This window comes from Cornus florida, unplaced genomic scaffold (genome assembly GCF_030987335.1).
Source record: "Cornus florida cultivar Cherokee Brave unplaced genomic scaffold, ASM3098733v1 CherokeeBrave_3.0.0_Hap2_Chr02, whole genome shotgun sequence".
Taxonomy (NCBI): Eukaryota; Viridiplantae; Streptophyta; class Magnoliopsida; order Cornales; family Cornaceae; genus Cornus; species Cornus florida.
Window position 1 is genome coordinate 67584548 of NW_026775572.1, and position 27014 is coordinate 67611561.

Sequence of the window (27014 nt, forward strand, 5' to 3'; positions counted from 1 at the left end):
CTTTCACACACGTCTCTTGGTCCTTCTCTTCAGGCCGATTCTCCCTCATCCCTTCCATCTCTTTTATCTGATTCCCTCCATCTTTTTTCAGATCTTATCTATATCTCTTGGATATATACATGTACCCACATCAAATATCGAACCCATCGTTGATCTCCACTGGTCTGCTTCTTCTGCATCTTCTTCTGATATGTCTTCAGACAATCTCCACAGGTTTGCTTCTTCTGCATCTTCTGGTGTGTCCTCCGACGTGTCTTACCGGTGTCCGGGTGTGTCCGATGTAGCACAAAAATATAAAAAAAGGGATAAGGTTTGAGGGGTGTCGGACACGTGTCCAAGCCTTGGACACGTGTGTCCGACACCGGCACAGCGTCCATGTTAGCCGTGTCGGTGCTTCATAGCTTCTTTTGGTTTGCCTATATGTGGAAGAAAATTAGGGTTGCGATCTTGAACATTAGAACAAAGCTTTCCAATTCCAAACAAATAAAAGGTGTCATCACCCTATCGTCCTGACAACGAGGGGTGCTTGGAGGGAAAAGATTGGAGACAAAGTTAACCTTCGGCATTATTATGCACAAAATTGCTGCTGCTTTAAGAAACAAACTTGTGAGTTTGCTTTTTCTTCCCCCTCCCGCCGCGATGAGATAATTTTTAAGGTTTGCTTTTTCAAAAAATTAATAAAAGAAAAAGGAAAAAAAAAGTATTTACTTCTCTTAATTTCCTTCGTTGGATTGATTGAGGCTATGACCTTAAATAGAGCGAAGTAGAAACATAGGATTCATGTAGCCGACTCCAAGTAGTTGGGAAAAAGGCTTGATTGTTGTTGTATTTCTCTAACTTTCTTGCAACCACTTATTATTTTGGCGTGTTGAGAAAAAAAGTTTACTACTGGATTTCAGTGCCTCTATAGTAGGTTTTAGTTTTTGTAAACATAAATGGAACATAATGTATTAAGATTATTTGATTTGCATTCCCAATAGTCTTTGAAGTTTCATACTGAATTACATGGGAAGGTTTGAGTTCTTTTTGCAACAATAGCATATTGCTTTTGTTCATAGAAGATCGCTCTCTGAAGGAAGCTTCTGTTTTTTATACACCATGACCAAATTGGCAATTAAGATGCAGCATTAGTCAAGGCTATTGAAACCAGGATCCTATCTACATTTTTTTTTTTGACAAGTAAAATGTATAAAAAGCGCTCAAAAGTGGAGCGTATCCCAAGGGAGCTACACAAGGCCAAAAAGGGCCTCTAAACTTTTATGGAGTCCAAAAAATCTACAATCTCCTCTAAATATCTATAATTTCTCCCTATAACCTAACAAAAAAGAGTAGTAATAATAGAGAACTTAAACATGGAGATAGGAGTATCCTTTCCTTCAAAGGATCTCTTGTATCTTTCGAGCCAAAGACACCACCAGACACACAATGGCGTAATCCTCCAAACATCCTGGACTTGAGCCACCACTATGCAACCTTTCCAAGCCTCAATCAACCCGAGGTTCTTGGCATGACCCACTGAACACCAAACAACCAAGCATCAAATCCCAGCACTCCCTAGCCATGTTGCAGTGCAAGAGAAGGTGATCCATCGTCTCCTCATCTCTACGACACATGATTCTTTTTCCTCAAATTATCCTTGAGTCAAAATGTTTCCCAAAACAAATGTCCAAGCAAAGAAATCCACCTTTAAGGGGGCTTTGGAGCGCCAAACAGCCTTCCACGGGAATGGAACCTCTAGTCCCTCCGTGAGACATCTATAAAAGGACCGAACATCAAAGTGGCCTTGAGAAGCATGGACCCACAACCAGCCATCAGAATCTCCACTCATGATCTCTTGGCGATAAAGTAACTCCAAAAGACCAACAACGTCTTCGATCTCTCAATCCTGAAAGTGCTTCGTGAAACAAACATCCCAAGACGATCTTCCGCTATCAAGTCGATAATGGTCAACCAACATGGCTTGCCTATCTGTGGCAATCCTGAAAATGCGAGGGAAAGAGAGAGCAAGCGAGCGGTCACCACACCAAACGTCCTCCCAAAAATTGATCCTCCTACCGTCCTTAAGCCGAAATTTGATGTGTTTCGAAAAAACATCTCATCGTTTCGGAATGAATTTCCAAATACCAACTCCCCCTAGAGTATGCACCTCAAGGGAACTCCAACCTCCTCTCCCCTCCCCAAATCTACTCGCTATCATCCTCCTTCAAAGCCTATGTCTCTCCACCCCAAATCTCCAAAGCCACTTCCGGAGGAGAGCCTTGTTGAAAGGCATACCCAAGCCTTTGACAAGAAGCGGACAACAAACCTTCTCTCAGTTAACCAGATGGGAACCCTCCCCAAACAATAGAAAATTCCGCTGCAGCCTCTCAATCCTCTCAACCACGGAATAAGGAATATGGAACAATGAGAGGAAGTAAGTAGGAAGATTTGAAAGTGTACTCTTCAATAGGGTGACTCGTCCTCCCTCGGAAAGATATTGTTTTTTCCATCTTGCCAACCTTTTCTTGAACCTCTCCACTACAGGATCCCAGCTTTCCACCCTCCTCGAGGACGACCCAAGGTGTAAACCCAAATAGGAGATAGGAAACGAACCAATGCTGCACCTAAGAGCCCCTGCTAAAATCGCGATCTCAGGAACTTCCCCAACTGGCACCAAAACGCTCTTTCCCACGTTCACTTTCAAACCGGAGACAATTTGGAACCAAATCAGAACACATCTCAAATATCTCAACTGAGACATATCCGCATCACAAAACACCAAAGTGTCGTCGGCAAACATCAAGTGAGAAATCTCCAACTGACTAGCAGCATCCCTCCCCACCATAAAACCTCCCAGAAAACCCAAGTCCATAGCCCTCCTCAATAGTTTACTAAGTGCCTTCATCACAATAAGGAAAAGAAAAGGGGAGAGCGGATTCCTCTGCCTTAAGCCCCTCGAACTGGAAAAAAAAATCCCGTTAGAGATCCATTCATGATCACAGAGAAGCGAGGACTGGAAATGCAAAATTGAATCCATCGCCTCCATCTCTCACCAAACCCCATCATTTCTAACAGATAGAGAAGAAAACTCCAACTCACATGATCATATGCCTTCTTAATGTCCAATTTACAGAGGACATCAGGAACCCCAATACACAATTTGGAATCCACACATTCGCTAGCGATAAGAGTTGAATCCAAAATCTGACGGCCTCCCACAAAAACGTTTTGAGAGTCAGAAATGACCCAATCCAAGACTCTTGAATCTAAAAGCAAGAACTTTGATAATCAACTTGTAGATGCATCCCACCACACTGATAGGTCGAAAATCCCAAACATCCAATGCCCCCCCTTTCTTTGGAATAAGAGCAAAAAATGTAGCATTCAGACTTTTTCTTAAGATAACCCTAAGCATAAAGAGTACCCGTCACCTCCCCCCTAACCACCTCCTAGCTCTTAAAAAGGAATCTCATGGAAAAGTCATCAGGTATTGGGGATTTATCCCCATTACAACTCTTTAAAACAGTCAAGACTTCCTCTTCAGAAAAAGGCTCCTCCAAACCAGAGCACTTCTCAGTGGTGTCCCCCCCCCAAAGCGAGGGTCTCCAATTAGAGGTTTTTGTAAACAGCATCTTATATCAATCAGCAATCCCCTTGCACACCTCCTCCTCCTCGCACAACAACTCTCCTCCCACCCGAATCCTCCCGTTCTATGGGCATTGGCAAGTCTATGAAAGAACTTCTTATTTTTGTCGCCCTCCTGGAGCCACAAGGCTTTAGACTTTTGTTTCCACGAGATCTCTTCCATGATAGCAATCTTAGCAAACTCTGCTTGGCACTCCAACCTCCTACTCCTCAAGGAGTCCGCAATCTCTGATAAAGTACGATTTTTCCTCTACTCCAGATTCCCAAACACCTCTTTATTCCATGTTTTAATGTCTTCCTTCAAAAGGCGCAACTTACCCGCAAGGGCATGACTTGGAGTGCCAACCACCCCATATCCCTCCCACCAAGACTGAACTTTGTTAGGGAAGCCCTCTGCACGAAGCCACATGTTCTCGAATCTAAAAGGGGACCTTTTACTCCGCAACCCACCACAGTCCAAAACCAACGGAACATGATCAGAGGTAGGTTGAGCCCAAACTGCTTGAGTCACATCAGAAAATTTCTCCTCCTAATCTCCAGAAACTAGGAATCTGCCCAAGCGGGAAAGAGTAGAAGATCTGCCACTACACCAATTAAAGGACACTACCTCCAAAGGGCAAATCAATCAAATGAAAGTCATCAATAAACCCCGAATAAAGCTCCATATCCGAGGTCCACCTACCCCCCGTCGAACTCTCAAAGGGAGAGCGCACGACATTGAAATCCCCTCCAACACACCACGGGAAAGGCCATTTGCTTCTAACTTATCCAAGCTCTTCCTAGAACAAATGGCATACATTATCCTCCGTCGGGCCATAAACACCCAAAAAGAGCCAATGGAAACCATCCTCCTCCAAAGAAAAAGCGCATGACACTGAAAACCTACCCGCCCAAGAATCCATCTAAAAGTAGGTGAAGCATCTTAAGAGTGGGGCTCTTAAGATTCTAGAAGTGTGGAAGATAAAATTCTAATAATAATCATGCATCTTTAAAATTCTTAAAATTCATGAACGGGCTCAAAACTTATGACAAAGATGTAAGAAATTAAGAAAAATATTGGGAATAGTCCCAAATGGTTTTGGAAGTAAACAATTTTATTATTATGAAAAATATTTAATTTTCACCGAACACGAGATGATAAGATGTCGTAGCATTAGATGCAAACATTCATGGATTGTTATTTATTAATTAGTGTACATTTCATGAAAATATTCAAATTAGGTTAAAAAGAAAAATTCTATCTTAAGATGCTTCACCTACTCGTTTTGTAGTACAACCCTTAGCATAGGGGTGAAAACAAAAATGAGTATAAACATTTGTGCAGATAAAAGAATAATTGGTTTGAAACAAAAATTGTGTAGTTACAGAAAAAGAGGGGGATTGAAGTCAATGGCTTGGAGTTGTGTTCTGAAGCAAAAAATTGTCCCCTTATGTGTCACACCTCATAGCAAAATTAGCAACCAAGGAGAGGAAAAAAAAATATATATGTAAGGAGGAAGGTTGGGGGTTGGAAGGAAGCAACATTGAAAAGAAGCAATAGTGTGAAATTGAAAGACCTAAAATCTGAAATATGCTAGAAGAGTGGGTATATGGTTAAAGTGTGAAGAAAATTTGGATATAATTGTCCTAATTAGGACATTTAAGTGGCTTCAGTGTCATTGTATAATGTTGCTCAAGTCTTGAGCCTTAATTTACATAAAAAGGCACAAAAATAACATTATAAGACTATACAATAGAATTGGTGGAATTGGGAACTGGTATATGCTTCCTGCTATCTTATTGGTAAAATTCTACCCTCTAGGTATAATTTTTGGGATCTGGGTAGACTCAATATATATATTTTTTTGATAAGTAATAATTGAAATAAAAAAGGCGTTCAAGAGGGGAACGCATCCCTTATACAAAAGTGGAACTAGGGATTAAGATCCCGAAGAAGCCAAAAAAATAATTAAATCTTCGGAAGAAGAACAGGACTTCCTCTCCACATAACTGAAAAGAGAGCGTATGATGTGAAGTTTCAGAATCGCCGTAGACGATTCTTTTCCTTCGAACATTCTACTATTCCTCTCCTTCCAAATGCACCACCAAACACAGTGGTATACAACTCTCCAATAATCACGAACAACGCTACTCACACGGCATCCTCTCCATATACAAATCAAATCCTTAGGATAATGAGGCATAACCCAATGCATATCAAACAGACAAAAGATAAGATTTCAACAATCCCTCGCTATAGGACAATGCATGAGAATGTGAGCAACTAGCTGACCATCTTGTTTGCACAAAAAACACCAATTAACAAGTCAATTGCCCCTTTTCTTTAGATTATCAATCGTAAGGATCTTACCCCAAACAACGGTCTAAACAAAGAATGCCACTCTAGTTGGAGCCATAGAACGCCAAATAGTCTTCCATGGAAAATCAACAATATCGAAATCAGAAAGACATAAGAATAAGGAATGAACTTCAAAGAGACCATAGGAAGAGGGAATCCATGTCATAACATCACTACCTCTGCCAACTGCCTCCTGTCGATACAACAAATCCATAAAAACACATACCTCATCCACCTCCTAATCCTGAAAAGAGCGTCGAAATTGCACGTCCCATGTAATCCCTCTACTATCAAGTTGATAACAGTTGGCTACGTAGGCAAGTCTATCAATTGCAATACTGTATAACTTGGGAAATAAACGAGATAAAGGCTGGTCTCCACACCAAAGATCCTCTCAAAAGCGTACACATCTACCATCACGAACTTTGAATCTAATATGAGTAGAAAAAGCATCCCATCCCTTCCTTTTGAATTTCCACGCCCCAACTTCTCCCACTAGAGAAACCGGACGAGTAGACCAACCACCACTCTCTTCCCCATATCGACATGAAACTAGCCGTCACCACGGGCGATGCATTTCCCTTCCGTACCTCCACAGCCATTTACCCAGAAGAGCTTGGTTAAAAGGGACTAGTCTTCTGATACCAAGACTACCAAACTTCATTGGCTTGCAAACTTGTTCCCAATTAACAAGGTGATACTTAAATTCATCACCTCTTCCACCCCAAAGGAAATCCCTTTGAATTTTCTCGATCCTATCAGCAACAGATCATGGAATTTGGAACATAGATAAAAAATAAGTAGGAAGGCTCGATAAAGTGTTCTTTATAAGCGTAACTTTCCCTCCCTTAGACAAGTATTGCTTTTTCCATCCCGCTAATCTCTTCGTATACCTATCAATCACAGGGTCCCAACACCCCACTGTTCTAGAGGAAACCCCTAAAGGCAAGCCCAAATACTGAATTGGAAAAGAACTCACCCTACACCCAAGGACTTCCGCTAAAGAAGAAATATCCTGAACAACTCCAACCCGCACAACCACACTTCTAGCCACATTAACTTTCAGTCCAGAGGGGTAGACTCGATATTTTAAAATCATAATCGACATCGTATCCCTTTAAATCACTGTAGATAATTGGCACTATGATGTTGTCATTAATGAAGTATGCTGTATGCCACTATTGTAGATTTTATGTTTGTATCTCTTCTAGTTCAGTGGTAATTTCTAAGATTTAGTGTAGTGTGAAGCAACAATCTCATCCATTCATCACTACGCCACTAGTTGAATTTGCGACAGTTCATGTTCAATCTGTATTTCTCGTGCTATTGCTCTTGTAACAAATCAGTTTTGGGAATTTATTTTGTATTGTGCTTTCTGAGAGTGCAGGTGCGATGTATATAGCTTTGGCATCATCCTGTGGGAGCTTGCCACTTTGAGATTGCCTTGGAGTGGGATGAATCCGATGCAAGTTGTGGGTGCTGTTGGTTTCCAAAACCGTCGCCTTGAAATCCCCAAGGAAGTTGACCCCTTGGTTGCAAGGATAATTTGGGAGTGTTGGCAGACGTAAGCTACAATATATCAATACCCTGTACACACCCTAAATTCAATTCACTGTGACTAATTCCTATCCTGTTGTGTTCAGTGATCCAAATTTGCGCCCTTCGTTTGAACAGTTGATGGTGGCTCTAAAACCCTTGCAGCGGCTGGTCATCCCTTCACATTTTGACCAGCAAAGCTCGCCTCTACCACAAGAGATCACAGTGAATTCTACACCGTGAGATTCCCAACTCCTCAAGGAGACAATTCTGTTTGCCTAGGATGAGAGTGGTACAAGAACCACCAGAATGAACGAGAGAAGCATTTTAAAGCAATGGCTAATGTTCAGAGATGGGAATCAATGTGTTATTTGGCACGGCAGTCCAAAGACTGAGGTAGCCTTTCTTGTACAGTGGGTGTGCAAAGTTTTTGGTCCCCTTGAAATGACACTTTGGGGTGTATATATTTTATAAACCCTTGAAGCATATTGGTAAATTGTCATTAAATTTGGAAATTTTGTAATTTTATTTAAAAAAAATTAAATTCATTATAATTCTTGATTAAATGGATGTTCATACCTATTGCTGTTCTTAGTGAGGCTTGCTAGTATTAGTGGTTGCTGGATTTATAATGTAAACATAGAAGAGATGGAGGTGAAATATGGATGGGTGCATTCTGGTAATTAATTTGTGCTGCATGTGTTTAACGGTATCGTGTACTGAATGTGCCGATAGAGAGTTGTGTCTTCGTGTATGTTAAATTTGTATGATTCATTTCCATGTGAACTCCTAGGTAGATTTATTTAAGGAGATTACAAATAATGACATTTGAATTCCTAGATCGATTCTAATGTGAACTTTTAGTCAGATTCATTCAAATAGTGACATTCTCCCATACACTTTGAACTGTCTCATTCAGGACTGCCCTTGGCCTTGACCAATTTTTTTTTTGAATTTTGAACAAATATTTATAAAATTTTGAACAAATATTTATATAGATATTTAGAAGATCTGTAAAATATTTCTTTACAACATTTGGAAAAAATATTCAACTCTTTTTTCTTTGGAGTGTGGGAAAAACATTAGATTAAAGAAGATTCTACCATTCACACTACAAGTCATGTTTTGATCACGAGTAGATTGAATAATTTTTGATTGATTATTTATGCTAAAAACAAGTAGTTGGAGTAGTTTACTTTCTTATTATTTGTTGTATAAATGATTAATTAAAAGTAGCAGGTTAACGAATCAGTACAAAAATAATTTTTTCTTGATTATAATAATTCAGTTAAAATTTAGAAAAAACCCTCCTTTATTATTTATTATTTTGGTTCAAAATATTTTCTTATCAAACTAATGTTAGTAGTTACCCCTCAAAAGTAACGTAAAGTAGGTTCCTGCTTTGCAACTGGTTCATGATCAGTATTTGCACAATTGTTGTTCCCTCTCAATTTTAATTGCACAAGAATGTGATGTACTCATGTGCCCAAAAAAATATCTTTAAAAGTTTATTATTATTATTATTATTTTTTAAAGATGGTAACAGAGCACATCGCCATGTCTCCAAGATAGATACTCAAATGACATTCTAAAGAAAAATGAGTGGTGGAGATTACAGATTCCATCAAATTAATTGAAGAAGTCATGGCACGTCTCATTTTAATTATGAATAAATTATTTTTATTAAATTTTAATATATATATATTTTTTATAAATAATTTACAACAATTAAACAGCAGAAAATAAAAAGATATTTTTCAAATTAATTGAAGAAGTCATGGCACGTCTCATTTTAATTATGAATAAATTATTTTTATTAAATTTTAATATATATATATTTTTCATAAATAATTTACAACAATTAAACAACAGAAAATAATAATGTATTTTTTAAAAAATATTTTGATTAGAGTGAATATAATTTTGTAGACATAAATGAGGATTTTAGCCTAGGACAATGCTAGTGGCACATGGAGGACGGTAAGTTAGCACTTTTACCAATGTTATACGGAGATTTAAAATCGGTAGTTGAAATATTTTCTCCTATTTTAATTGATTATTAATAAAGTAGGTCCAACGAGCTTCCAGTCAACCACTCTTTTTCTTGCGCTTGGTTTGATCTTTCACTCTTTCACAAACCCCCATCTCGATCTCGATCTCGATCTCGATCTCTTTCCTTTGATTGCATTACTTTCACAAACGATCGATCCATGGACATTGCTGGGATCTTTCTGGGGCCGATCATTCAGGTGCTGCTTGACAAGTTGATGTCTCCCGCAGTGTCGAACCATGCCCGTCGAGAGGGAATCGACGGTCAGTTGACGAAGCTGGAGAAAATGTTGCCTGATATTCGTGTTGTTCTGGCTGACGCAGAGGAGAAGCAAATGACGAATGATCCAGTCAAATTGTGGATGGAGGATCTCAGCGACTTGGTTCACGATTTGGATGATTTGTTGGACGACTTCACTGGTGAAACTTTGCGTCGCCAGCTGATCACAACAGAATCTCAAGCTAGCACCAGTACTAGTAGTAAGGTACGAAAACTGCTCATCCCAACTTGTTGTAAATGCTTCACTCCTAGTGTTGTTATAAAGCTTGATCACAATATGATGTCCAAAGTAGAGGAAATCACCATCAGGTTAGAAGACATTGAAACCCGGAAGAACAGCCTTGATTTGATAGGGAATGTTGGAGGGATTAGGTCCACCACCACAGTGAGAGAGAGACGGGAAACGACTTCTTTGGTCAATGAATCTGATGTTTATGGCAGAGTACAAGATAAAGAGGGTATAGTTGAGGAGTTGCTGGGGGATAAAGTTAGTGTTGACAGAGTCTCTGTCATTCCCATTGTGGGCATGGGGGGTATTGGCAAGAGCACTCTCGCTCAGATGGTCTATAATGATATACATTTAGAGGGTCATTTTGATCTCAAGGCATGGGTTTGTGTTTCTGATGATTGTCATGAATATGTTCTTAGAGTGACCAAGGCAATTCTTGTGGAAGTCACTTTGAAAACTCATGACTCCATGTCTCTGAATATGCTTCAACAGAAATTAAAGGAGAACCTGTCCGGAAAGAAATTTCTGCTTGTTTTGGATGATGTTTGGAACAAGAAGTATGAAGATTGGGAGCTCCTAAAACGTCCTTTTATGGTTGGAGCACCCGGGAGCAAAATTATTGTCACAACTCGCGACGAAATCGTTGCATCAACCATGACTTTGTCTCCGGCTTACCCTCTAAAAGGGCTATTGGAAGATGAATGTCTATCTTTATTTGCTCATCACGCACTCGAGAGAGAAAACTTTGATGCACATCTAGATCTGAAAGGAATTGGTGAGGAAATAGTGAATAAATGTTCAGGCTTGCCTTTGGCAGTAAAAACGCTTGCAGGACTCTTGCGCACTAAACGACGCCAAAGTGAGTGGGTAGATATATTGAATAGCAAGATATGGGATTTGTCCGAAGAAAGTGATATTCTTCCAGCTCTTAGATTGAGCTATCATCATCTCCCATCTCATTTGAAGCAATGTTTTGCCTACTGTGCAATATTTCCAAAAGACTGTGAATTTGACATAGATGAGCTAATTCTGTTGTGGATGGAGGTAGGTCTTTTGCAGCTATCAAAAGAAAAGAATCGAATGGAAGATTTTGGCTATAAATGCTTTGATGATCTATTATTAAGGTCATTTTTTCAACAATCAGGTGGTAGTAAATCACGGTTTGTGATGCATGACCTTCTAAATGATCTAGCTCTACATGTGGCTGGGGATTTATGTTTTAGGTTGGATAAGTTGGAGGGTGATGAGAAATTTGAAATTCCTAAATGAGTTCGGCACTTATGATTTATTCGTCAAGAATTTGAAGTCCTTTCAAAGTTCAGGCATCTTTGTAAAGTTCAACATTTGCGAACTCTGTTGTCATTACCAATTCATAAGTTATTCGAGTGGGAGCACTTCCACTTAGCAAACAAGGTTTTGTCTGATATTTTGCCAAAATTGCAGTGCTTAAGGGCGTTATCTTTGTGTGGCTATTCCATAACTGAGCTACCAGACTTAATTGGTGATTTGAAAAATCTAAGGTATCTTAATTTATCCGGTACTTCAATCAGACGATTACTTGAATTAGTGACTACTCTCTACAATTTACAAACCTTATTATTGTGCAATTGCAAATATCTTTGTATGTTGCCGCCAAACATTGGAAATTTAATTGAACTACGACATCTTGACATTTCTGATACTGAGAAATTACAAGATATGTCATCAGGGATTGGTAGGATGACAAACTTGCAAACATTGTCGGCGTTTGTGGTGAATGAAAGTAATGGATCAAGATTAATAGAGTTGAGGAATCTAAGTCTTTTGCAGAGGAGTATTTCTATTAGAAATTTGCAAAACGTAACAGATCTTCAAGATGCAAATGAGGCAAATCTAAGGGCTAAGCAGTACCTTGACGAATTGGAGTTGGCCTGGTGTAGTGAGTTCATCGATTTTTGAAATGAAAACCTTGAAATGAATGTACTTGAAAAGCTACAACCTCACAGAAACTTGAGAAGGCTCGTTCTATGGGGTTACAAAATTTCCAAGTTGGATAGGCAATCCATCATTCTCTAAAATGGTCAACCCGACTCTTGAAGGCTGTAGAAAATGCAAATCTTTACCTCCACTCGGGCAACTACCCATGCTCAAAGAGCTACATATTCAGGGCATGCATGAAGTAAAAAGTTTGGGGGTTGAGTTCTACGGAGATCGTTCTCCTTCGAGACTTCCTTTTCCATCGTTGGAGGTGCTGAAATTTGATGACATGCCGGCATGGGAAGAGTGGTCTTTTTCTGTTGGTATCGAAGAAGCTGCAAGACAATTTCCTTGCCTCTGTGAACTCACTATACTTGGTTGTCCCAAGTTGATTAGTGTTCCAGTTTTAAGACTTCCCTTTCTTCAGAAATTGTACGTCCAAGAGTGTCAAGAGGTGGTGCTAAAAAGTATGGTTGATCTGACCTCACTAACCAGCTTGGAAGTTGTTAATATAATAGGGCTATCTCAGCTCAATGAAGCATTCATGCAGTCCATGGTAGCTCTTGAAAGTCTGGTCGTTAAGAATTGCAACCAACTAGTGGCTTTGTGGCAAAATGGGGTGCCTTGCATTAATCTTCAGGAATTGGATATAGAAGCTTGTGTGAATCTTGAGAAGTTGCCAGACGAGCTGAATAAACTCACATCTCTGACATTTTTGAAGATTAATGGGTGTTCGAAGCTTGTGCACTTTCCCAAAACAGGGGTCTCGCCCGTGCTTAGAAGGCTTCAAATAGTGGATTGCCATGCATTGAAGTCCCTGCCTGACGGCATCTCTGGTCTTGAAAACTTGGGGATTTTAAGATGTTCATCTTTGAAGTCTTGGCCCACCGACACGTTACCCACCACCCTTAGGTTTCTTGATATTTTTGATTGCAGGAATTTAGAGTCGGTAACGAAGCTACAGGACTTGAACATCATGTCATCACTTGAAGAATCAGTCATGGTGAATTGGCCAAATGTTGGAATGTTACTTGGGTGCGGAAATAATTTCGCCAGTCTCAGTCGTTTGATAATAGGTAAGTGCGCTGTTCTGGAGTCCTTCCCAGAAGGAGGCTTCCTCACTGCCAACCTCAGAATACTTGAATTCAGTGATTGCGTGAATATGAGATCCTTGCCCACGACCAACCAGATTCTTCAAAGTCTCGAATCCCTTACAATATTATACTGTCCAGCTCTTGAGTCCTTTCCCGAAAGAGGCTTATTAGGCTTGTCCACCCCCAACCTCAAAAGCCTTGTTATCCACGGCTGTGACAATCTGAGGTCATTGCCGTTTGATCAAATTCAAAGCCTCACATCACTTGAATCCATAACAATTGAATATTGTCCATGTCTCGAGTCTTTTCCCCAAGGCATTTTTCATTTGCCCCCCAACCTTGTTACACTTACTATCAGCACTATCAGGGAACTACTCAAGCCCTTGTCAGGGTGGGGTCTGCACAAGCTCACCTCTCTTTGAGAATTCAGTATTAATGGTGGATGTCCAGAGCTGGTAACCTTTCTTCCTGATGATCACAAGTACTGTCTACTTCCTGCAACTCTAACCTCATTATCCATGAAAGATCTGCCCAATCTGGAATCCATATCATCATCCAAGGGCCTCCAAAATCTCACCTCTCTTCAACAGCTATCTATCTCGGACTGCCCTCAGCTTCGATCCTTGCCAAAGGAAGGCCTGCCTTCCATGCTTCAAAGTCTTGTAATCGAGGGATGTCCACTTCTTAAACAACAATGCTTGGAGGGTAGAGGTGATTACTGGCCCAAGATTGCCTACGTCCCCTATGTCGCAATACAGACCTGGAATGACTGATCCCTACGCTTTTCTGTCAGGTACCCTCTCTTCAACATCTATATATCTGGAACTGCCGTAATGTAATGAACTTGATCTTGGTTGGAGCAGAATTAATATAATCCACATTGAATCAGGATATTCTTCTTCATTGAATGTGTACTCGTTTGGATTGTTGGAAAACGTGCTAGTTTTAAAAACTTTTCGAGGGATTTTAATTCATAGATCTTGATTCATTACATAGAGACAAGTTTTATGCAAAAATAAAACATGATGTATCATTCAATTAAAAGATTGAATATTTACATCAAGGTTTGAGTAAACCTTAGATCTCTCCTCTAAAGTGAATATTCTCACTTATTGTAGATCCCTTTTGCTAGACACCTTTTCCATAGATCTCCATCTCCATCTTCTTGGTAATGGTCTTGCCTTTAGGAATCACTCATAAGCCTCCATTAATGACCTTGGAAAACTAGGCTTGTGGGAGCCTCCATTAGATGAGAACATAAACCCTAATTTTCTAGAGAGAGAAAATAAATTCCATTTTCCTTCTCATTAAAAATCACCCCCTAAAATATACATAGACCATGTATATTTATTGGCAACATAAAAATAAAGAAAAGGAAACAACAAATCCTTCTCCATCTCTGATTCATATGTCTCAAATCTGATATGATTCCAATATCAAGTTGGGCTATGAGTGAGAATCCATTGGGCCTATTATTTTATTGGCTATAATGAATTAATAATTGGCCCGGTCCATGGACCCAATTCAATTAATTCATAAATTAATTTCTACTCCACTAAAAGAAATTAATTGAACTCCAATTAAATAATAAATAACCACTAAGTCAATATTGCACTTTGACCCCTCTATGCATAATTAGTTATCGGATAAATAATGCCATCAATCCGACTACTTAATTAATATATTTATTTTGGTACATTTGATTATTTCTGGCTTGATCACAATAAAACATTTGTTTGACAAAAATAATAATTTAAATAAATAAATATATAATAAATCATTTTGTCTAAAAACACACGAAGGCCTTCGAATTTACTTTGTGATCAACCATAATCAATACAAAATAAATACAAGTAGCAATGATGCAAATATTGAAAATATAACCCTCTAACTATTAATTACATAACTACCCAAAGTGTCGGTCTAAGGATCCCGAAGAATCCGCCGAACAAATCAAAGTAATTATTAATTAATAAAAGAGTCTATACTTTTCTCATGCTTAAGAGTCAAATGCCATGATGGTGATAGGGAGTAATTGCATACGACGGCTCTCGCAATATATCTCAACCTAACGCGGATCCAGTTCAAGTCTTAATTAATTATGAGTCCATCCATAATTACCGACTATGAACAATTTATAATTACTATTTATATATCATGCATTGATTGCCATCACATACATATATATAAATATTTCTTGTAATTACATGGACACTATCAATTTCATAGTGAATCGAAACATAATACATTGAATTCACCAATTATATAAATCATAAATATTTCAGATGTGTCAGGAACATATGTCACTATAATCCAGATAGGAATTTGCTATGCCAGGGCATATAAATCCCAACAGCTCCCACTTGCCCTCATAGCCAATTCAAATTTCACCTAACTCCAATGTTATCCAGATGATGATCAAAATTATTGATCAATGACACCTTTGATAATGGATCAACAAAGTTGTGTTCTAATGCAATGTTCTAACTACAAGTGCATTTTCTTGCCGGACAATATCACGTAGAACATGATACTTCCTCTCAGTGTATCTTGTTCCTCTATGGAACCTTGGGTCATTGGTTTGGATTACTTCTGCACTATGGTCACAACATAGCTCAATAGCCAGGCTAGTATACTCCACAACCTCTAAATCATTGAGATCAAACTAATAGGCTTCCTTTGCCGCCTTTAAGGCTGCAATATATTCCACCTACAGGTTTGAGTCAGCAGTTGAAATCTGCTTAACAATCTACCAACTGATTTCCATTCCATTAAGTGAACATACACTAAGTCATGAACCTCATAGTATCTACTTCTGATTGAAAATCAGAACTAGCATACCTGACTAGGACCATATCATCACATCCATAAATGAATATGATATCATTGGTTCTCCTTAGATACTTAATGATATTTTTCACAATAGACCAGTTGTCAAGTCCAGTATTGGACTGATCTCTACTGACTATCCCTACTATGTAGCGGATGTCCTGTTTGGTATAGACCATGGCATATATGAGACTCTCATATGCCGAAACATATTGTTCCAGTCTCATTTGCTCAATCTCCTTTGATAGTCTTGAAAAACTACTTACTAGAGAGAGCCATCCATATCAATAAAGCAAGAACTCATTCTTTGAGTTATGCATACCAAACCTGGTCAAAACTTTATCAATGTAGGATTATTAAGATAAGCCTATTTTCCTTTTAACCTGATCTTGCAAAAGCTTGATCCTAGGAATCTAGCTTACATCCTGAAAATCCTTCATTTAAAAGTAATTGAACAACTACCTTTTTATTGATGACAAAACTTCCACATCATTCTAAATGAGTAGGATGTCATCAATATATATAGAATTAGAAAAATAATGACATTCCCTTGTACACTCATGATTTATTCACTAAGAAATCTTCTGGTATCTTTTTGTAGATTAACTTGCCTTCCATAGGAATCACCCTACTAGAAAGTTCTACAAGATCCCAGAATTTATTAGAATACATAGATTCCAACTCTGATTTCATAGTAACTCACCAAAACGATCTGTATCCACATCGGTTCACGCTTCCGTGTAGCTTACTGGGTCCAATTCATGTTTAACAGGGATGTCCATAATGGTCTCACCTAAAAACATGATTCTGTCGAATTGGATGATAATCCTCCCACTACATCAATGTACCGATGCAAGAATCTGTGTAGTAGATGATGCTAACGCATCAATAGGGAATTCATATATTATTCTCAATCTCTATAATAAGTGTGTTCACATGTGGTACATCTGGTACTCATACCAAATTCTCTAACATTATGCTACTAGGTATGTGATTCATAACATGATTCTCCTATAGATAAACAGTGAGTGAAAACAATCAACTTTTATCTTTGAGATCGTAAAATAATCCATCCTAGTGACATTTAGAGTAGCTATCAAATCTAGAATGCATATGATCTGCTTCCAACTTACTTGTCCATATCAAGCGCACATGTGCAAGACTACCCCATATGCGCATGTGATTCAAACTAAGATTTAGTCAAAAACACAACTCAACGGTATCCTTAAGACAGACTAAGATGGAATGCAGTTCATAATGCGCATCAATGTCATTAATGCTAAACTCTTAAATGAAAGAGATAATGTAGCATAACTGTTCATAGATCTAACCATGTTAAACGGAAATTCTGTTATTCCTATTTGACACCTCAATCCATTTAGCGTCAATTGCGGAAAACTGGTACATAATACCCTCATTGACCATATAGTCTTTGCACTATCCCAAGAAATACTCATATCCTCGATCAGATCGAAGTGTCTTGATAAGTTTACCTAATACGTGTTCCACATCAGTCTTAACCTTCTCAGAAAATACCAAGAGTTTAAGACTTGTGTTGCATTAGATAAACTTATCCAAAACGTGAGTAATCTTGCTTGGATGTTCATAAGACCACACGTGTCAGTGTGTACCGACTCCAATTGTCCTTTATGTCTATTTCCTCTGGCTGATTAAGCCCTAAGAGTTATCTATCCTTCAAAACAGGGTTCACAAGTTTGGTTTAGGCTCCCCTGCCTCACTAGGTAATTAACCTTCTTTGACCAATCTTTGAATCTTATTTTGATTAATAACAACCCAAAAATAGACATTAAAAATACAATGAGTCAGGAATAACAATTTTTCTCTTAACATTCAATCTAGAAGATGCAACATTAGTTTTTACATCCTGCAAATCTTAAGAGTTTGTGATTATAGTATATTAACCATCTTTCAATGCACCAGAAGCAATCGCATATCTATTCAATTTTATAAAACTAGTTTTACAAAATAACAACACAGTTTTTATAAACCAAAAGTGAAATAAGAATGAGATTGCGTTTCACTTCTGTGCATAAAGATAGTTCTCTAATACTAATATCCTCATACTCTCTAATTTCAGATGTAATACTCCCATTGACTTAACTACAACCTTGGCATCAGGTCAAAAGATAAATATATATCCATATCATCAAGGCTTCTGGATTCCTGAAATCCTTACAATAAATTGCAAACATGTTTAGTGGCTCCAGAATCTATCCATCAGGAATTAATAGATACAACCACATAACATGGCTCAATGATTAAATATATATTTTCCTATGCCACGTCATTGCTTAGACAGTTTGTCCTTTAGTGTCTTAGTTAGCGACAAAAGAAACAGTTTTCTTCGCCCTCAACATACACTGCCTTATTCCCTTTAACCTTTTTGAATACCCATGTTTTGTGCTAGCCTAGTCCTATTATCATCCTTCTTCTTTGCTTTGCCCGTCCACTTGGGCCTAGAAGAAGATGGTATAGACTAGGTTAGATTGATAGGAACACCCATACTCTTGATTATCCCTTCATCTGTTACCAATTCTATAAGAATATCAGCGAGTGTAAACTTAAACTGATTCCTTATTTAGTTCACTTTAATAGAGTCGAACGAGTTTGTAACAAGGCAATAATCATGTCAACTTGAAACTTACCACCCAAGTCAGCCTTATTGATCTCCAGCTAATTTTTAAATAATAAACAATCATTTTTCAAAATTCGATTTCATACTGGAGTTCCTTAGGCTATCTTGATGCTATTCAAGTCTGATATAGTACTTTGGCATACTCTCTATCTAATCTCACCAAAACATCTTATTGACATTTAACATGATGCTTGAAGAAAATAAAATAATGTAAATGTTAACTTTGGAGCGTATTCGAGGTAAACTCTAGAATATTGCACCAATTCATCTCATTTGCCTTATTTCACTTATTCAAAGCATTAATGTTCTCTTGGGTATCTTAAAGTAAAAGGATTAGGTTTAGGAGTAGTAAATACATTTGTACCACCACGTTGTGAATAAAATATCTAAATTCCTTTTCTAGTCATTATAAATGAAATCCACATACATTGAAATTAGCAAGCAGATAAAATGGATTAGACATAATTAGTCTGAATATAAATGCATTCATACAATATGCAAGGTGAATTATTAATACTGTCATGCATATTTAAAATTAAAATGAATTTGTTTACCACATAATATAATAAATCTCAATCGAACAAGAGATCATTATCATTATGGGTGAACAATCCCTTTTAATTAATGTGGGTCCCTCAACTCTGTAGCATAATAAATCAACCAATCAATATGTCAATAACTTATCCTATTGGAGGAGTTCATTATTACTATTGTAAAGATTCATTTGCTATTAGGTGAGAACTTCCATTAAAATAATATGTGGGTCCCTTAACCACTGCATGAAAAATCGGATAACCAATACACCAATAACTTATTCGGTTGGCGAAGTTCATTATTGTTATTGGCGGGCAAATCCCATCATCTCCATATCTCTTAAGACAATGCCTTGTCTATTCATATGAAATGATTCCCGATTATGTTTAGCCTTTCTAAAATCATCTAGTGTAGACCACTCCGTTGGGGAGCTAACACTATTAATTTTAGATTGAGTGTATAACGTTATTAAAACTCTAATGAAAAATAAAAAATATATTAAATATCTTGTCATTATAATCTAGACTCTTTAAATCATGCGTAGGGCTTTATTTTTAAAGATCTAATTACAATGAACATTTAATATTATTGTTTTCATGAGACAACCATTCTTGTAATATTAAGACTCTTCAAATCATGCGTGGGGCCTTATTTTTGAAGATCTAATTACAATGGTATTAATAACGAAGGCCATGGGGTAATGTATAAAAATCCCCGCTCCCACTCAATTTTTAATCATTCATAATTAGGATTTTCATTTTATTCAAATACATGATATGATGCATACAAAATGTCTTGATTTTAATCCAATTAAATTTAGAAAATATTTGGACTTTAAACGATTCACTAATATTTAATTTGAGGCACACTTCAAAAATAATTTACAAAAATAATTTTTCGTTTCCCAATAAGTGCCCTCTAATTAATTAGTAATCAAATCCAATTAATTTTCATAATTTAACTAATATAAATCAAACCATTTAAATAAATATCATGGATCCAATGCATGAACAATAATAATTAATAATTATTTATTCCATGCATTTCATACATCACATAAATGATCAAGCAAATAAAAAGCGGCCAATGAAATAAGCTTTTAACATCTAAAAACTATTCTTGCTGTGCGGGCGTCCTTCAACAGTCTGTAAACATCTATAGGAAGCTTGTACGCGTTAGGAGAAGTAAAATACTGCTTGAAACGAACCCCGAGGACTCCACACGCGCCTGGAGCAAGCAGAAGGACAACACACGAGCCCCCACGCGCTCCCACGCGCTTGCACGCGCCTGGGACGCGCCCCCACGCGCTGGCATGCGCCAGGGGCGCGTGGGACGCGCCTCCACGCGCGTGGAGGAGTGTGGCTTTGGCTGACATAGTCAGCGCGTGAGCTCCACGCGCCTGAGGTGCTGACTTGGTCAGCGCGTGAGCTCCACGCGCCTTGTTTTTTTTTATTTTTCCAGCTATGATGGCGCGTGATCTTCACGCGCGCTTCTTGTGAGGCTGCATACCATCCTCCATGTAGGTGCGCTGCACCTTATCAACTCCAGCGCTGACTTTGATCCAAGGGTCCTGATAGCGGTTGCACCAAATTCTGGTGTACAGCGAAGCATGTGATCATCAGTCCTCCTATCTCCGGCTAATACCTCGCCGCCGGCAATTTTCTGGTCGCCGGAAAAACGCCGAAAATTCCAGAAAATATAAATTAAGCCAAAAAAATTCCAGAAAAATTCCGAAAAATGCCAGAAAAATTCCAGAAAATTCATGAAGCCTAATTTAACCCTTTTAGACCTTCTTGAAGCTTCATAGCACCCTTTGATGAATATTACATGGCTTTAAATAAATTTACAATTTGAAATACAATGGAAAAAATTAAATTACATTATTGAACTTTCAAACGGCTAAATCAAAGCCTTAATTACATTCATCCAAAAATAAAATTACATTCCAATAACCTATAAGCTTCATCCATGGCCCAACCATTCATCAACATTCATCCAATCACAAATATACATACATCATGATCATATAAAAATATATACATATGCATATATAAATTTGGATCCATGAATGATGATTTTCATAAAATCATGATCTCTAGTAATGAATCAAACCATGCTCTGATACCACTGTTGGAAAACGTGCTAGTTTTAAAAACTTTTCGAGAGATTTTAATTCATGGATCTTGATTCATTACATAGAGACAAGTTTTATGCAAAAATAAAGCATGATGTATCATTCAATTAAAAGATTGAATACTTACATCAAGGTTTGAGTAAACCTTAAATCTCTCCTCTAAAATGAATGTTCTCACTTATTGTAGATCCCTTTTGCTAGACACCTTTTCCATAGATTTCCATCTCCATCTTCTTGGTAATGGTCTTGCCTTTAGGAATCACTCATAAGCCTCCATGAATGACCTTGGAAAACTAGGCTTGTGGGAGCCTCCATTAGATGAGAACATAAACCCTAATTTTCTAGAGAGAGAAAATAAATTCCTTTTTCCTTCTCATTAAAAATCACCCCCTAAAATATACATAGACCATGTATATTTATAGGCAACATAAAAATAAAGAAAAGGAAACAACAAATCCTTCTCCATCTCTAATTTATATGTCTCAAATCTAATATGATTCCAATATCAAGTTGGGCTATGAGTGAGAATCCATTGGACCTATTATTTTATTGGCTATAATGAATTAATAATTGGCCCGGTCCATGGACACAATTCAATTAATTTATAAATTAATTTCTACTCCACTAAAAGAAATTAATTGAACTCCAATTAAATAATAAATAACCACTAAGTCAATATTGCACTTTGACCCCTCTATGCATAATTAGTTATCGGATAAATAATGCCATCAATCCGACTACTTAATTAATATATTTATTTTGGTACCTTTGATTATTTCTGGCTTGATCACAATAAAACATTTGTTTGATAAAAATAATAATTTAAATAAATAAATATATAATAAATCATTTTGTCTAAAAACACACGAAGGCCTTCGAATTTACTTTGTGATCAACCATAATCAATACAAAATAAATACAAGTAGCAATGATGCAAATATTGAAAATATAACCCTCTAACTATTAATTACATAACTACCCAAAGTGTCGGTCTAAGGATCCCGAAGAATCTGCCGAACAAATCAAAGTAATTATTAATTAATAAAAGAGTCTATACTTTTCTCATGCTTAAGAGTCAAATGCCATGACGGTGATAGGGAGTAATTGCATACGACGGCTCTCGCAATATATCTCAACCTAACGTGGATCCAGTTCAAGTCTTAATTAATTATGAGTTCATCTATAATTACCGATTATGAACAATTTATAATTACTATTTATATATCATGCATTGATTGCCATCACATATATATATATATAAATATTTCTTGTAATTACATGGACACTATCAATTTCATAGTGAATCGAAACATAATACATTGAATTCACCAATTATATAAATCATAAATATTTCAGATATGTCAGGAACATATGTCACTATAATCCAGATAGGAATTTGCTATGCCAGGGCATATAAATCCCAACATGGATATCATGTATAGGCTCTTTAATTTTGTTCATTACATTCTCCTGAAAGAAAACTTATTTCTAATTAGCTTTGTTTGCCTTGGCAAAAAAAAAAAAAAAAAAACACCTAACACTATTTGGAAATTTGAATCACTTTTCCACTTATAGGGAGGCCCTGTTTTAACAGACATTTGGGGCTGCTTGTGGACATCAAACTCTTGTTCCTCTGTGTGTCACACCTTTTTCATCATCACAGAAAGAGTCAATCTTTTTTGTTTCTAATTTTAAAAAATAAGAGTGAATTTTACGTATTGTTAAGGAGCTATCAAAATGTCATTATTTGATCTTCAGATTCAGTAATTATCATTTTCTTGTTGACTGAATTAGAGTGTGTTACCATTGGAGGATCTATGGGAGCATGGGCTGGCTATGAACACTCATTTGCATATGCTTATTGTTTGACGGATGATATTACTTTCTGTTACAGGAGATAACATAAGATGTGAGCATCACATCATCATTCCATAATGTTAAATTCCTTTCGGACAATGAGCAACTCGAAGAAGTATCTTTAATATACGGTTTCCAATCCTTTTTGGTGATCAAGGATGGTTACGTTGTTCATTTTAAGGTATTTTTCTTCTTGTTTCTTCTCCCCAAGGATGTTCTTGTTTTTTTTTTTTTTTTTTTTTTTTTTTTTTTTTTTTTTTTTCTTATTCTCTTGTGAAAATTACCAACCTTTAAAATTATTTTGCCCTTATACCTGTTCAATTGAATCAGAGGTGGAACTAAATTTCATGAATTAAATTCTGGTTGGTATTATTATTTTTGAATATTTTATTCTTTATTCATGAATTAAATTCTGGTTTGCTCGTTTAAGTGATTAAACGATATATTTCATAATGTAGTTTGTGTTTCTTCTTTGTGATGCAGTGTTTGGTGTTCTTAACCTTGAGGGTGAAATTGGGTCGATGATTAGTGAAGGTCCATGGGTGTTTGCGGGCTTGCCAAATGCTGTTAAGGTACTTTGTTTAGACTTTTGAACATTGCCATAATATTTTATGGTCGTTAAATTATGGGTATATATAGTTTGGTCCGTGTTGGTGTTGGTGATGTTGCAGGCATGGAACACCCAGAGTCATACTGACCTGACTCTTGATGGACCAGTTGGGGCAGTTCACGCAACGACATGCTTTTTGCTGGGACTCAGGTCGCTACTCTTAGTACTAGCATTGTTTCTCGTAATTTTTAGCATAGTTTTGAGATCAAAGGTGCTTATTTTGATTATTGGATTGGTTTGAAATTGGATGTTTATATAATAGTCTCTATTCCATTTTTGAACAGGATGGTACCATATTGGCATGGAAGTCCGGTTCTGATACTAATCTCTTTGAGCTTGCTGCATCACTGAAGGGTCATAGTGGTGGTGGTGTTTCCCTAGTTGTTGGAGCTAACAGACTATACTCTGGTTCCATGGATCACACCGTAAGAGTAAGTTTGTCTTGATTATGATCTTTTCCCTACTGATCTGCCCTTTATTTTTCATGCTTGGTCCTTTATTTAAGGATTGGTAATAATTACATTTTCTCTTTCCAGGTGTGGGATCTCAACACTTTAGAGTGTATTCATACATTAAATGGGCACACAGACACTGTGATGTCAGTTATTTGCTGGGACTACTATTTATTGTCTTCTTCATTAGATGGAACAATGAAGGTATATTCTTTTATTGTTATTAATTGATACTTTATACATTATCTTATTATGAGTTTGTGACTCTGATTCCTTCCTTTTGCGCAGGTTTGGGCTGAGACTGTTGATGGGAACTTGGAAGTAATCTACACACACAATATAGGGCATGTAAGTTTTTTAATATCTTTTTCTGATAATCATTTTTGTATATATTTACACATGTTATATCTTATTTGTTAAATGTTGAATTTCATTTTTCTTAAACTACGTGTTGTTAATGGAAGGTGACTTTTAAATTTAGAACTTGTATGTTAATTGGGAATATGCTACACTTATCAAGCTTTTCTATAGGAACAGGACTGGGTAAAATAAATTCATCTTACTTGAATGCAAGGAATGATATTATTATATTTAAGTTGAATGTTCGGATTACTGTGTATGCAATTTACTAGAAGTTAGTTGCACTCAAAAGATTTCCGTGAATTACAATCGACATGGGTAAAATTCCTGTTCCAATATTTCATTAGTCATGCTGTAGTGGTTAAGGCCCAGTATTTTTTTTTTTTTGGGTGTCCGGGATGGCACGAACCCTTAGGGCCCCTCAACAACCCGACTAATCCCTGAGGACCCGGAAGGGTGCCTTCCCACCCGGGCCGGGTAAGTCACTACAGGGACAGCGGAGGCTAGGCACAAAGAACACCTAGTGGGACTCGAACCCCAGACCTTAAGCTTGCTAAGCTCCAAAGTCCAACGAGTAAACTATGGGCATATCCGAAGTGGATGTTAAGGCACGGTATTTGACTCGACTAAATCCATAGTTTCCCTAATTGCTTATCATGGTTGAAGCACACAAAACCACTGGTTAATAGCATTTTTGAGGGTTGCAAATTTTAGAGTTCTTTTATGGTTGGGTCAGTAATGTTTTGAGTATAAAGATGGTGATTGGAGGGGAGGGATGTGACAAGAATTCCAAATTACGACAAAAGGAAAGTTTACCATCTGGGGAAGGCTTCCACAAGATGATATCTTTGTTAGATGAATTAGTGTTGGGGATAGTTGATGGATTAAGGATTCTATAAATGAAAGAATGGAATGATTTATCAACTTTTAATAACTTCAATAAAAAAATTTACTATTAGTGTCAATCTTTTGTTTTTCCCTTTTTTGGCAGGTTGCACATATAGAGGACTGATACTTGCAGAATCACTAAGCAGCTGTAGAGAGGAATGATACTTGTAGGATGACTAAGCAGCTAGTTTCTGATCTTTTTATTTTTATTTTTTTGGGTGTGTGTGTGAGATAGTGTGTGTAATTTGATGCACATTGTAAGCATATGGAAGTGGTAAACTTAGATGTTTTGTGATCATTGATGTAATTGATATTTTATTTCATTTTGAACACATTGGATTTAGTTTGTTTCATGGATAAATGTAATTTCGGAAGGGGTATAATGTGATTGTTGGTAACAGAACTTCCAGGTTCTTTATTTTTTATTTTAGAATGAGAACTTATGTCGCCCAAGAAACTGTTCGAATCAATAGTGGTGGTTTCTACCATTGGAGAAAGACTTCTTACGCCTTTAATACTTAGTTATCTATCATTATGTATCGGTATTTAATTAACTGAGAGTGGTACATGAATCACCGGAATGAACGAGAGAAGCATTTTAAAGCAATGGCTAATGTTCAGAGATGGGAATCAATGTGTTATTTGGCACGGCAGCCCAAAGACTGAGGTAGCCTTTCTTGTACAGTGGGTGTGCAAAGTTTTTGGTCCCCTTGAAATGACACTTTGGGGTGTATCTATTTTATAAACCCTTGAAACATATTGGTAAATTGTCATTAAATTTGGAAATTTTGTAATTTTATCTTAAAAAAAAAAAAAAAAAAAAAAAATATTTATAATTCTTGATTAAATGGATGTTCATACCTCTTGCTGTTCTTAGTGAGGCTTGCTAGCATGAGTGGTTACTGGATTTATAATGTAAACATAGAAAGATGGAGGTGAAATATGGGTAGGTGCATTCTGGTAATTAATTTAGTTAGATTCATTCAAGAAGAGATTACAAATAGTGACATTCTTTCATACTCATGAAACTGTCTCATTCAGGCCACTGCCCTAGGCCTTGAGCAATTATTTTTTGAATTTAGAACAAATATTTATATAGATATTTATAAGGTCTCTAAATATTTTCTTACAATATTTGTAAAAAATATGCAACTCTTTTGTTCTTTGGAGTGTTTGGCTCTATTCTGTGTCTGGCTCTGCAAGTCTTCCATTACATTTTCCAAATCAGTTGGCGTGTGCATATTCATCATGTTAGATGAAACATCTTAATATATTGCAATTTTTTTTTTTTTTTTTTTTGGGTACATCTTAATATGTTACATGATATCATTGAAATGCATGATGAAAAGCTTCCACATAATTTGTCCAACAAAAATTGGGAAAAAAACAAAAAGATTTAAAGAAGATTCTACAATTCACGCGCTTTCATTTTGTTATCAAAATTGGTACAAGTCATGTTTTGATTATGAGTAGCGCTACTCACACCATTCCCGAGGTCTAACAATTTATTGCAGTACAAAAATAATATTTCTTTGATTATCTAATGATAGACAAACATATTATGAAGTGATTGATCCAACGTCACACT

At 37.0% G+C, this 27014-nt stretch overlaps 3 protein-coding genes across 5 annotated transcripts in view; all 3 read left to right on the forward strand.

The window, feature by feature from the left end:
* Positions 1 to 8092, forward strand: part of LOC132295226 (serine/threonine-protein kinase EDR1) — a 42778-nt gene extending 34686 nt beyond the window's left edge. Inside the window, exons 12-13 of the mRNA XM_059793398.1 lie at positions 7350 to 7526; positions 7606 to 8092. Coding sequence (XP_059649381.1) covers positions 7350 to 7526; positions 7606 to 7741 — 313 coding nt within the window. The 3' untranslated portion in view covers positions 7742 to 8092. The remainder of the gene's footprint in view (positions 1 to 7349; positions 7527 to 7605) is intronic.
* Positions 8093 to 9708: 1616 nt separating this feature from the next.
* Positions 9709 to 11325, forward strand: LOC132296366 (putative disease resistance RPP13-like protein 1). The gene has a single exon (XM_059794577.1). It carries the CDS (start codon positions 9709 to 9711, stop codon positions 11323 to 11325), a length of 1617 nt encoding a protein of 538 aa, XP_059650560.1.
* On the forward strand, positions 9913 to 25844 carry LOC132295228 (zinc finger CCCH domain-containing protein 17-like). 3 transcript variants are annotated; one of them, XM_059793400.1, is made up of 8 exons: positions 9913 to 10032; positions 23154 to 23297; positions 23600 to 23688; positions 23788 to 23876; positions 24011 to 24157; positions 24263 to 24382; positions 24467 to 24526; positions 25530 to 25844. In XM_059793400.1, the coding sequence occupies exons 4-8, from the start codon at positions 23856 to 23858 to the stop codon at positions 25548 to 25550; spliced, it is 369 nt and encodes a 122-aa protein (XP_059649383.1). In that variant the 5' UTR covers positions 9913 to 10032; positions 23154 to 23297; positions 23600 to 23688; positions 23788 to 23855; the 3' UTR covers positions 25551 to 25844. The 3 variants fall into 3 exon arrangements, 2 of the variants coding, with proteins under 2 accessions (XP_059649383.1, XP_059649382.1); XM_059793399.1 differs by lacking the exon at positions 9913 to 10032 and adding an exon at positions 11332 to 13899; XR_009478371.1 differs by lacking the exons at positions 9913 to 10032; positions 23788 to 23876; positions 24011 to 24157; ... (1 more) ...; positions 24467 to 24526; positions 25530 to 25844 and adding an exon at positions 11332 to 13899 and having other exon boundaries at positions 23600 to 23781.
* The last annotated feature ends 1170 nt before the right edge of the window (positions 25845 to 27014 follow it).